General features: G+C 50.8%; 1 protein-coding gene across 1 annotated transcript; it reads left to right on the top strand.

The window, feature by feature from the left end:
* Nucleotides 1-473: 473 nt before the first annotated feature.
* LOC118592387 (SEC14-like protein 4) lies at nucleotides 474-12,648 on the top strand. Its single transcript, XM_036201281.1, has 11 exons — nucleotides 474-595; nucleotides 4,139-4,182; nucleotides 4,428-4,487; nucleotides 4,585-4,773; nucleotides 6,312-6,407; nucleotides 6,678-6,738; nucleotides 7,658-7,741; nucleotides 8,022-8,128; nucleotides 8,205-8,344; nucleotides 8,424-8,593; nucleotides 9,794-12,648. The coding sequence occupies exons 2-11, from the start codon at nucleotides 4,171-4,173 to the stop codon at nucleotides 9,949-9,951; spliced, it is 1,077 nt and encodes a 358-aa protein (XP_036057174.1). The 5' UTR covers nucleotides 474-595; nucleotides 4,139-4,170; the 3' UTR covers nucleotides 9,952-12,648.
* Nucleotides 12,649-12,671: the final 23 nt, after the last annotated feature.

Below are 12,671 nucleotides of genomic sequence, written 5' to 3'. Positions count from 1 at the left end.
GAAAGAGAGAAGCCTTCTCTAATCCAGACTGTCAGGGTGCAATCTCTGGAGTAATGTCTAGAACTGTCCGGCTACCCTTCATCAGAATCACCCAGAAATTAAGGGAGAAAGGGCTGGAGTTTGGAGCTTATTTGGAAAAGGCTCTGGCACTAGTCAGAAGAGGAACTCGTCTCCCAAGGAGAGATTCTCACAGTTCTGAGAGCTTCTGCCACAGACTGGAGTCCAAACAGGATGGGTCAGCGGTGGGTAGAACCACCCGGTCAGGACTGCTAGTTATGCATATCTCTTGCCTTTTGCTTAAACTTAAGCCTAGTTCCAGGACCACTTGTGGGTAGCGATCACTGGGCCTCCTAGTTTGTTTCTTTTTCCTTGTGGCCCGGTCAAAAAAACGCTTCTCGGCTTCTCTTTGTTGCTTGTCTCCTGATTGGCCTACTGAGGACGGTTGGCCACGCCTCCCTCGTTGAGCTGTCAGGGCTCAGGCTCTGACCCAGCCGACTCCAGGAACCCTTTTCCTCCTAGTTCCGGGAGGCCCTCCAGGATGTGCTGCCCACCCTGCCCAAGGCTGATGACTACTTCCTTCTGCGCTGGCTCCGAGGTGAGGTCACGGGGACCAGGGAGGCAGAGAGCAAGGGAAAGAGCGGGATGGTCGGAAAGTGAGGCGGGCACTTCAGGGGACCACCCTGCTGAGCCGTGCTTCCAAGTGGCCTGCCTAGGCTGGAATCCCAGCTCCACTGCCGTTAAATGCACAGTGCAGACTCATCTGAGCCTTAGTCTCGCGTCTACAGAGTGGACATGAGTCGCTTGTAGGAAAAAAGAACTGAAGACATGGTTGCTCCCAGATATGGATGAGGAGGAGGCTTATTGTAGATGGGAGGGAAAGAGCATCTAGAAGGTTCCAGACTGGACCAGGCCCTGACCGTGAACAGAGAGGGGTAGGGGATGGGGAGGAGGCACGTGGTGCCTTCCTTAATCACTCTCCACTTTATTATTGAGCAGGGTCTCCTGCTGAACATAGAGCTTGCAGATTAGCTAGCCTGATTAGACAGCTTGCCCCAGGGGATCCTCTGTCTCTCTCTGTTCTATGTCTGTCCTGATCTCCTAATACTTCCTTCCACTCCAGTGCCTTTGGCTTCAACAGGGCAAATGGCCTCTCCAGCTGGCCTTGAGTCAAGTCTCAGTGACCCTACCTTTAGGGCTTGGGTCTGCCTTCAGTCCCCTGGGAACAGTGAATTGAAGTAATGGCAGAGAAGGGCTTCTTCTAGAAGTCATGGCAGTCTGGAAAAGTAACACCAGACTGGCACCAAGGCTGGGGGATGGGTGGGGACTGCTTTTAACTCACTAGTTTGCATTGGATATAGTTTGCACTTGAGGTAGGAGAAAGTCAAGACTCACCCCAGGAAGCGGACACAGGCGCGTGGTTTAAGCAGTTGCGGACAAGACAGGCTTGTAACTGAGCCCCAGCTCCACACTGTGCTAGCAGAGCACCGTGAGAAGCCCGTCTCTAGGCCCTGCTTTCTTCCATGCTGTCGGAGGCGTGGTACTGAGTCCTGTCTTCAAGGTGCTGGGTCCAATAGGAGGGACCAGGCTCACATGAAGGAAGCCCCAACCACTCTTCCCTGTCTTTTTGTTCTTTCTGTGTTTTTAAGTTTTATTTTTAAAACAGTTTTGGGTTTTCAGGAAAAAAAAAAAAAAAACCCACATCCAAAAGGGTCCACAAGAAAAACTAGTAGCATTCTTATCTGAAGCAACACCCAATTATAAAACATGGTGAAGACTCAGCTAAGCCAGTAAAACCCCTAGAATTTAAACTTGGAACAGAAAAGATCTAGACACACCAAACAGACAAATCTTTAAATGCCAATATATTTAGAACTGCCCCATTCAGTTTGGTAGTCTCTAGACATGTTTAACTATTCAAATTACATTAAATTAAGACTGCAGGTCCTCGGCTCACTGGCTACCTGTCAGTTGCTCAGTAGCCACATACAGCTAGTGACTGCCACACCGAGCAGCTGAGAGATGCTGGTCCTATCATCACAGACCACTCAACGGCCCGGCACCGATGCACGCGGTACTAGTAAACACACAGGACAGGGCAGACTGTACTCGCAGGGGCTTGTGGGTAGTGATGCCCACACCAACATCAGCTGTGTATGTTTGTTTGGCCTGTTACTATGGGACTGGAGCCCTTATGAGACAGGTTTGGGCTCAGTCGAAGCTGCTGAGGAGTGGGCTGAGCTGCCTGTGTATGCAGTGAACGGCTTGTCACGAGAGATGATGGAGGCTGAGTTGGTGGCCTTCGGGTTCTTTCTTGCGCTGGTTAATGAACAGGGCAAAGGCTGTCTGACAGGAAAGTCACCTTTCACTTGAACGTCTCTGACGTCACTTTTCACTTCAGCTCCAACAGTGGAAAATTTGATAACAAGCTAGTCGCCATAAAAAGAAGCTGCCAAGGCGTGTCTAAAATAGACTGTACCCGTGGGCTGGAGGCATGCCTGTAGTCCCAGCTGTGTTCATTAAGGCACTTGCTGAGCTAATGTGAAAGACCAGTTCCTTCTCCCAGCACGCATATGAAGAGCAAGACCCAGCATAGTCTCTGTGTAACCCCAGAACTGGAGGAGATCAGGTTTTCTGGTCAGCCGTTATTCTAGATTGATGAGCCCTATGCTTGGTGAGAAAGTGATTGAGGACACCCAATATCAACCCCTGGCCTCCACACTTATGTGCACACATGTGCACGAATAGATATACATATAGATTTCCAAACCCCAAGTGTATTATAAGGATATAAGGAAAAGTAAGGACACCCTAATTTGTCCTCTTAAGTCTCTAGGGACCAGCTTATTCTAACACTTTAAAATTATTTTTATATCTGTTTGTTTGTTTGTTTGTTTATTGAGAGGTGGGAGTACTTATGCAGCCAATGCATATGGAGGCAATATAAGTTTGCTGATTGATTTCTCTCTATTATGTGGGTTCCAGAGATCAAACTCAGGTCATCAGGCATGGTGGCTGAATATAAATAAATGAAGGAAGGAAGGAAGGAAGGAAGGAAGGAAGGAAGGAAGGAAGGAAGGAAGGAAGGACATGACTGCTCTTAGCTATGGTGGAAGAGAAGGTTTATTGTAGATAAAAAAGGAGAGCACCTCCTTCAACTTGGTATGCCAGACTTTGTTGACTACCATGGGAGACCTTACCCTCTCTGAGGAGTGGATGGGGGTAGAGTGGGAGGGAGGTGAGGAGGCAGGAGAAAGGGAGGGAGGGAGAACTGGGGCTGGTATGTAAAATGGAAAAAAAATTAATAAATAAACATATTTAATAATAATAATAATAAAGGAGAGCACAGCCAGAGGCAGAGTCATCTGGGAGAGTCCAGAGTGGACATGACCCTGAGCCACTTGCGGAAAGGGGGATGGGGAAAGGGAGAGCCAGACCAAGAGGTCAGGAGGGTACAGGGTAGATGAAGAAAGCCAAGTAATCAAAATGGCTGGATTATATAGGGAAGGGGAAATGGGGGAGGGGAACACAGCCCCTAGGCTGGGGAAATTTAGGTATACCAGCCATAAACCCTGTAACAGGTAGGGATTGAAGGATGCTGAGAGAACCTGGAAGACAGGTCCAGTTTGATATGTTAAATAAGCACTTCAGTTAGTGTCTTAGTTATGGTTTCTATTGGTGAAGAGACACCATGACCTTGGCAACTATTATAAAGGAAAACATTTAATTGGGTGGCTTATATTTTCAGAGGTTCAGTCCATGGTGGGACATGGTGGTGTGCAGACAGACATGGTGCTGTAGAAGTAACTTAGATTTCTACATCTTGCACAGGCAACAGGAAGTGGTCTATCTCACTGAGTGTGGCTTGAACATATGAGACCTCAAAGCCCGCCTCCACAGTGACACACTTCCTCCAACAAGACCACACCTATTCCAACATGGCCACACCTCCTAATAGTGCCACTCCCTTTGCGGGGGGGGGGGGGGGCATTTTCCTTCAAACCACCACAGTTAGCCATTTGTCCCAGGTTTGGGACCTAACAGTGGCAAGTGCTTCACCTTTACCTGCTGAGCCATCTTGCTGAACCCCCCCAAGACCAGGTCAATCTAGATCTGACCTCTTCTTCCCATGCTTTTGCAGCTCGGAACTTTGACCTTAAGAAATCTGAGGACATGCTCCGGAAGGTAGAACCCTGCCTCTCTGTGTCCCTTCTCATGTTTCTTTGTCCATCCTCCTGGGTCTTTTCTGAACAAGGCCTGAGTCCCTCCCACCTTGTGCCCTTCCCCCACCTCCATCCCCAGTTCTGTGGAGCCTAAGGGTGCTCTGGCAGTCTTGTAGCTGTGGGCAGGGAGTCCTGGCTTTGTGTCCCCAATACCTGCAGAGGCTTTTGGAGACAGGCAGCTCCTGCAGCCTCTGCATGTTTCTGCAGCATGTGGCATTCCGGAATCAGCAGGACCTGGACCACATCCTCACGTGGCAGCCACCAGAGGTGAGCCCCTTGCAGGATCCCTTAGGTCTGCTGATGCCCATCTGGCCACCTGATGGCCCAGTGTGGGCTTGAGCCAGGACTTTGTCCGTTTGTCCAGGTGATCCAGCTCTATGACTCGGGTGGTCTGAGTGGCTATGACTATGAAGGCTGCCCTGTGTGGTTCGACATCATCGGGACTATGGACCCCAAGGGCCTCCTGATGTCGGCCTCTAAGCAGGACATGATCCGCAAGCGTATCAAAGTCTGTGAATTGCTTCAACATGAGTGTGAGCTGCAGAGTCAGAAGGTGAGGAGCGGGCTTCTGGCCGCGTGCTTGGTGACCTTAGGGTGTCCAAGTGCAGACACTAGACCTAGGGAAGGACAGTGCCTTGTCTAACTCTCACCAGCTCTCAGTATGATTTTCCTGCCACTCTGATCCCTCCATGAGCATCAGTGTGAGTGTGAGTGTGTGTGAGTGTGAGAGTGTGTGTGTGTGTCTGCTGGCATGAGGTAAGGCCACCAATGCCTTCTCTTCTGGCTGAGTTCATAAAGTGCTTGCTGAGCCAGCATAAAGACCATGTTCAGATTCCCAGCCCCCACATAAAAAGCCAGGCCCTGATGTTGACCGTGGGTGCAGTGAGAACCCTTACCGCTGTTCCTGGGATTTCTTGGAACAGGCAGCCAAGTTTACCTACAGAAAAGATAGTCACCACTGAAATTCTCTAATTATGAAAACTGATAGCTAAGCCATGACTCTGTGCATCCTCCATGGGTCTCAAGGAGATACTACTGAGTTACTAAAATATATATATGGAATCCTAGGGCCAGTGAGATGGCTCAGAGGGTAAGGGCACATGCAACCATGCCTAACAACCTGAGTCCTATTCCCGGAAATAACATGGTGGGAGGAGAGAACTGACTCCCAAAAGTTGTCATCTCACTTCCAGACTGGCACCATGGTATGCCCCTGCACACACACAGCTGCCACACATGATAGGTAGGGAGGGAGGGAGACAGACAGATAGATTACAGATAGAGAGTAGAAAGAAAGATAGATGATAGATATTTAAACATTAAAAAAAATTATGGAAAGTTGGATGTGGTAGTGCCTCCCCTTAATTCCAGTACTTGGGAGACAGAGGCAAGTATATCTCTGTGAGTTCGAGGCCAGCCTGGCCTATAGAGAGAGTTCCAAGACAGCCAGGGATACGTACAGAGAACCTGTCTTGAAAACCAAATAAACTATATATATGATAGATAGATAGATAGATAGATAGATAGTTAGATAGATAGATAGATAGATAGATAGGGGCTTCTACTCCAAGAAGGCCTTCAGATTTGCCTGGACAGGTTTCATCTCCTGCCCCTGAGCTGACCTCTGACCTCTGCGTCTTTCAGAGTGAATGCAGTGTAGAAGGCAGCCTTGTTGGTTTTGTGAATCCGAACTATGAGCCCATGCTACAATACACATGCAGGGATAAAGGACAACCTCTGGGAACCAGCTCTTTCCACCATGTGGGTCCCAGGAATTGAACTCGGGTAGTCAGTCTTGGCAGCAAGTGCCTTTACTTATTGAGCCTTCTTGCCAGCCCGAGTCATGCTTTGCTTATGCTCTAGGCAATAGTGTTGAGCACACCGTGATGATACTCTAAGAACCTATAGCCTCTGCTAGGGCTCAGACTCAATGTCTCCACACACCCTAGATGAATACCATCTGTTTGGGATGCCATGGGCTTGCCAGGCCTCCCTACCAGGGCTTATGGGTGGCAGGAAGACAGAGAGAGGTGGCCAGGCTCCCCTGCATAAATCAATGATCTAACCAGTGTGCCTGCTCTGATACCGCAGTTGGGCAGGAAGATCGAGAGGATGGTGATGGTGTTTGATATGGAAGGCTTGAGCCTGAGACACCTCTGGAAGCCAGCTGTGGAGGTCTACCAGCAGGTAAGGCAGGAGACAAGATTAGTAACGGCTCCAGGCCAAGAGGGGCCCACAGCCCACCCCAGCTTCCTATCCATGGACAAGTACAGATAACCTCCGCCTTGAGATGCTGGCCTTGGGGCCACCCAAGGAGGATGAGGAGCAAGGACGCCCCGGAGGAGGATGCACATGTCATGGGGAAGGCTGGGTTGGGCCTCTTGCTTCAGAGCTACAGAAGTCTGGACATCCAAGGTTGCTGGGTACAGCCATGACCCATGTCATTTGACTCCACAGTTTTTTGCCATCTTGGAAGCAAATTATCCGGAGACGGTGAAAAATTTAGTTGTTATTCGAGGTGAGTTTGTGACTGAGATGACCCCTGCTTGGGGAAGGAAGGCTGGCGTGAGGGTGACAATAAAGAAGCCTTTGGGTTAGAGCTTCTCAAAGGCATCTTCTGTGAAGAGTAAGGTTTTTGTTTGTGTTTTTCACTCCATGCCCTCGCAGACTGATATTTGTGTAATACGCAAAATCCTGCCCCCGCACGTTGCGGCCATCTTAGGTTTCTAAATGTTTGCTGCTGTTTTCTTACGCACTTTAGTGTAGACTGGGCCATGAGCCACCCAGTCAGCAAGAGTGGTCCCTGTCTTCAACGGCCATCCTGTAGTCCCCGGGTTCAGGTGGCCTGGGCTCACATCTAGTTAGCGCTCTTGTTTTGAGTAAGTCAGTTTCACCTCACTGAGACGCAGCTGTCCCGTGTTGTGGAGTGGGGACACCATGACACACCCCCACCCCCCACAGACAGTTAGGATATTAAAAGAGAGTCTGCCAAATGAGAAGATTGCACACACAACCTGGCCCCTGGCCCACAGGAAGTGCTCAGTGAGCAAGCAGGCATCCTTGGGATGGGACAGGATATTTAAGCAGGTCTCCCACCTACTCTCATGCCAAAGGATTCTGAGATCACCTAGCATAACTGTGAGTGGGGAAAGAAAAGGGTGTCCTCAAGGAATCACCGCTGCTGACCCTGGGCCCAGCTTGTGCCCAACACTCTACAACTAGATTACAGGACACCACTGACGGTGGAGAACCAGACACCATGCTGTCACTAACAGCGCCAAGATTCAGAGGTGTAAGTCCTCAGCTAACACTCACGCAGCAAGGCATGGCAGAACACAGATGTGCACAACTCCCACCCAGCACAGGACCTAGCCTGTGGCTTTGTGTCCGGCAGTTGTCTCTGGCCCAGCTTCCCAGTGGGGTTCGGTGTCTTTCAGCTCCCAGGCTTTTCCCAGTGGCCTTCAACCTGGTCAAGTCCTTCATGGGTGAGGTGACACAGAAGAAGATCGTGATTCTGGGGGGTGAGTGACTTGCCCCTTGGCCCCCAGCTGGGGCTGGCTCTGGGGATGTCTGTAGGGGGGGGGGTTCTGCCAAAGGCCTCTTGTCCTGGGATATCCTCTTCCCTTTGACCTCGCTTCATCAGAGCATAGAGCCGGGCTTCTAATACTGGATCATGGCCTAAGAGCCAGAAAGCAAACTTATGAGTGCTCTGAGGAGTAGACTCATGGGAGCAAGGGGTCCTCTCCATGGGCTTTCTGTTGGTCTCCTAGAGCCCCCCAGAACCCCCTGTTTCTCACACAGAAAACTGGAAACAGGAGCTACTCAAGTTCATGAGCCCTGACCAGCTGCCTGTGGAATTTGGGGGGACCATGACTGATCCTGATGGTAACCCCAAGTGCCTAACCAAGGTACAGAGTGCCCAGAGGATGGGGAGGGGGGAGACCACTGTGGTCTACTGTCAGCTTACCCACCCCTGACTTACAGATCAACTATGGGGGTGACGTGCCCAAGAGGTATTACATGTGCAGACAGGAGAGGCTGCAATATGAGCATACAGTGGTTGTGAGCCGGGGCTCCTCCCACCAGGTGGAGAATGAGATCCTGTTCCCAGGCTGTGTGCTCAGGTAGGAACAGTGGCTGGGCACACCTGGAAGGGCCTCCCAGTCCACACAGGAGGTGGTCAGTGGGCTCTCTCTGCTGCAGGTGGCAGTTTGCATCAGATGGTGGAGACATTGGCTTTGGAATTTTCCTGAAGACCAGGATGGGGGAGCGGCAGAAGGCTGGAGAGATGGCAGAGGTACTGCCCAACCAGCGCTACAATGCCCACCTAGTGCCGGAGGATGGGAGCCTTACCTGCCTCAAGGCCGGAGTCTGTAAGAGCCTGGGTTTTCTGGCAGTTGTCTTTGTAATAGGAGGAAAGCCAGTCACCTGGGGCCAGTCTAGCCTCTCTGCATTCTCTCTATGCCCAGCTCTCAGGAAAAGTGCAAGGACTGTACCTAAGGGCTCCAGAGGTGCAGTCTTCAGGGTCTTGGATCTGATGAGTGGATGTAAGAGAAGAGGGCATTGCACAACCTCCTGAGGCTCAGAGCCCAGGAGCATAGCAGCCTAAGAGACAGCTAACTAAGTCGCCGTGAACTTTTGTCAGAGGTCTCCGCAAGGGGCCTTCCCGGTTGAGTGAACTCCAAATACCCCAAAGAGCTGGCTAGAACTGGTGCCGGTTTCACTAGAAACAAAATGGTCTAATGTCTTAGCTAGCTTCTCATACTATAACAAAATACCCAAGGCAATTAGCTTAGAAAAAAAAAAAAAGGGAGGGTTGGGGATTTAGCTCAGTGGTAGAGCACTTGCCTAGCAAGCACAAAGCCCTGGGTTCGATCCTCAGCTCCGGAAAAAATAGAAAAAGAAAAAAAAGGGAGGTTTTTTGTTTTTGTTTTTTGTTGTTGTTGTTGTTGTTGTTTTTGTTTTGTTTTGTTTTTTTACCATATTGCACAGTTCTGGAGATTCTAGCTCAAGATCCGGTGAGCTTATGCTCTGAGGCTCTGACAAGGGTGCACACCATGGCAAGAGCACTCAGAACAAAAACACCTACGTCACAGGCCAGGAAGCCAAAGGGGAGGGAAGTGAGAAGCCAAGGGTGCTGGCACACATCTGTAATCCCAGGCTTGAGAAGCTGAGTCAAGAGGGCTGGGAGCTCAAGGCCAGCATGGAGAGACCATGTCACTCCCTTTCCCAAGGTGCCCACTACCTCCTGACAGTGCTGCCTGGGAACCGTGCCTTCACCACGCGGCTCTTCTAGGAATACTTACCCAAACCTTAGCAATAGGTTCAACATCCTTTATTCTGGGGCTGCTCTGGGGATTTCAGGAAACTGAAGTGCTGGTGTAATGCTGGGGTGCTAGAAGGGACCATGCCCTTAGGGTGGTCACCACAGTCCCAGGAGGTGGTCATGAGTAATGGGCTTGGGGCAGGGCAGTGGCTGACGCTCAGGTCTTACCCTTGGGCCTGGTCGGCGTGTTCCCCACGTCACCATGTGTGCTGGGTTTACGCCGATTGTCCCCTTCCTGTTCTTGCAGATGTCCTGCGCTTCGACAACACCTACAGCCTCCTGCATACCAAGAAAGTCAGCTACACTGTGGAGGTGCTGCTCCCGGACAAGGCCTGTGAGGAGAAGCTGCAGGGCCTCAGGGCAGGGAGCCCTCCTCAGGACAGTGAAGACTCTGGCCGCCTCTGACCCTGCTCCATCCAACTCCTTCACACACACACCCCTGCCCCTGGTCCCCTAGGCAGGGTGGTGCTGAAGATGGCTTCAGAGATCTCCAACCCCCATCTCCATCCGAGCCTCCCATGGGACCACTTAGACACAGACAAGAACTTTGATTCCTCTACCTGGAGAATGGGGGTGACACCACACATCCACTAGGGAAGGACCCTGCCCTTGTTCTTGTCCTCTTGAAGACACATACCCACCCAGGATTCAGCCATGCCTGGTATCCCAGCTGGGGTCCAGTACATGGGTCCTGTCCCTCACAGGGAGCACAGCTGCAGGCATGGTTTCTTTCCAACTGGAGGTCAGCAAGGATGGAAGGGCCAGCTGGAGGCAGCTGGGCAGCCTGTGAAGGAGGGGTGAGGCCCCAGCTCCAGCATAGCATCAAGGTCTCTCTAAATTCCACCGCCTTTGGAAGGAATAGTAGAAATGGAGAGGCAGGGCGTGGCAGGGGAGCCCTTGGAGGGAAAGCCACACTCAGCTTTACAAGGTTGAGCAGGTTGTTGAGTCTAATGAAGAGATACACACATGCGCACATGCGCACATGCACCTCCCCCCGACACACACACCTGCTAGGACCCGACTGATACTCAACTTTGACTATTTCTTTTTTCTTAAGGCAGTTTCCCCTGCCAAACCATCTTCAAATTCACCATGTAGCCCAGGCTGGCCTTGCATTAGTCCGCCTTCTTCGGTGTCCTGTGTGCTGGGATTGCAGATGTGCACCACTCTGCTTGGCTATCTTTAGTTCTTTCTGGCCTGAGTGGAGCTCAGAGTCAAAGCTAGCTGCAGGGAGATACTGATGCTGGTGTGCAGGGTGAATCATTCTGGGGGTTCATCCTGACTTCTAACATGCTTCTTGGAGAGCCTTCCAGCCTTTCATACATCTGCATGTCTCTAAGGAGAGAGTTGAAAGGCAGCTGCCAACATCAATTCCCCATGTGGCCCAGGAGCTGGCCAGTGACAGCTTCTGCATGTAGTATCTCAAAGGCTGGCCCTCCTAGCATCCATAGGTAGTCAGCCAGCCCACCACTGCTCTGTTGGGTGGACTGAACCTAACAGAGTAGACACTGCCAAGCTTGATCCAGTGTGCCTCTGTGGATTGGCCCAGAGAAGCATTAGCTGGAGCCTAGGAGCCTGGGCTATGCTGTACTGCTTCCTCCTGGGCCTCTGGCTGGGACAGAAGACCTGTGTCCCAAGCAGCGTGGCTCAGGGTCACTGACATTGCCTTCTTTGTCCTTCTGCGATGCTGGGCCAAATGTCCCTGGAAGTGAATGATGAGAAGCTCCTGGAAAGAGAATCCTTATTTCAAAGTGCCCGTCATCCTAGAAGCCTTAGCAGATGCCACCTTGTCTAGGCATCTTCTTGCAAGCACAGGGCCAGGCCCCCTGCCCTCTCCTGCTTCCAGATACCATTTGATTTTCTCTGCATGCTAGATGTCGTCATTATCGAAGACATTTTAATGGAGAAAACAGTAAACCTTGGAGATGAGGGAGGGCTCTTCAGGGCAGCTCCTAGCCACTGTATCTGGACCATTTACAGTCAAGGTTTAGAGTCTGAGTAGGAGGGTAAATACCAAGGGGCCGTGCCATGAGAAATCGCTGCCAAAGATCAGCTTAAGCAGGTTGGCAAGAGGGAAAAAAATTCTCTGGTTTTGCTGGATCTAAAGAGAGCCTGGAACTGTCAGGCAAGAGGCCCGAGGCATTTCAAAGTCCAGGGCTGCTCCTGCACTCATGGTATGGCAAGCTCAGACGCCCCTCTTGTCTCCCTGAGGCTTCCAGCTTCTTGGGGTCATTTCCCCACATCATTTGGCAGACTGAAAGGGCTGTCACTAAGTGTGGTTAGGATTATTGTGAGTTCATTCATCTCACTTCGTGTCATGATGAGTACTCAAAACCACTCAACATGGCCTTCAAATAAAAGGCTTCTGAACTCGAACCCTGACCCTTGCCCTTCTAACCACCCACAGCCAATTTTCCCCTTCAGTGAAGCCTCACCAGTATTTCCTTGCTGGTAACAGAGACAGACCTGGCCTGTGCACAAGGACAGCCCATCACAGAGAACAGACACACACCATTGCTAGGAGCATAGGGGTAGGCAGCAGGCACCAAGGAGAAGCTGCAGGTACCAGTGGCTCTGGATCCCAGAGCTGGCACAACATGCCTCCTGGTTAAGCAATGACCACCTGAGGTCACCTGAGGAGGTGATGCAGAACCTGCCTGGCCAGTGGACAGGGCATTGAGAGCTCGGGAAGTCGCGTGTCCTCAGCAAACCTCACTCTTGCAGGCCCGTCCGGCTCTCTGACATTGCAACATGATGCTGTCATCTATAAACTTCGTAAGTGAGAACCATGCCAACTGAGTTACAAAACAATCCAAGAAGCCACAGGAAACACCCACATAACATTTCATGCAATTTGATGGGTTTTGGTTTTGGCCAGGTTTGTAGAGACCCTGGGCCTCATGCAGCCTGTAGAACCAGATTGGAAACCCCTTACAGAATGTCAGTGGTTTTTTTTTTTTTTTTTTTTTTTTTTCTTTTTGTGGTCTGGAGCTAGAAGTCACATCCTTGGATATGCTAGATGAGCACTCTGCTTGTGGGCTGCATCCACAGCCAAAAACCTGATGATTTCTTGAAAAAAAAAAAAAAAAGTTTGTGTCTTCACTTATTTACTCACCATTCTTTAG

This window comes from Onychomys torridus, chromosome 10 (genome assembly GCF_903995425.1).
Source record: "Onychomys torridus chromosome 10, mOncTor1.1, whole genome shotgun sequence".
NCBI classification, from domain to species: Eukaryota; Metazoa; Chordata; class Mammalia; order Rodentia; family Cricetidae; genus Onychomys; species Onychomys torridus.
This window is presented reverse-complemented; position numbering and strand designations above follow the sequence as displayed.

Excerpts from the sequence above, each read along its gene's own strand:
- LOC118592387 (XM_036201281.1), top strand. Across the intron at positions 6,408-6,677 it reads CTGTGGAGGTCTACCAGCAG|TTTTTTGCCATCTTGGAAGC; the intron begins GTAAGGCAGGAG and ends TTGACTCCACAG. Across the intron at positions 8,594-9,793 it reads CTGCCTCAAGGCCGGAGTCT|ATGTCCTGCGCTTCGACAAC; the intron begins GTAAGAGCCTGG and ends CTGTTCTTGCAG.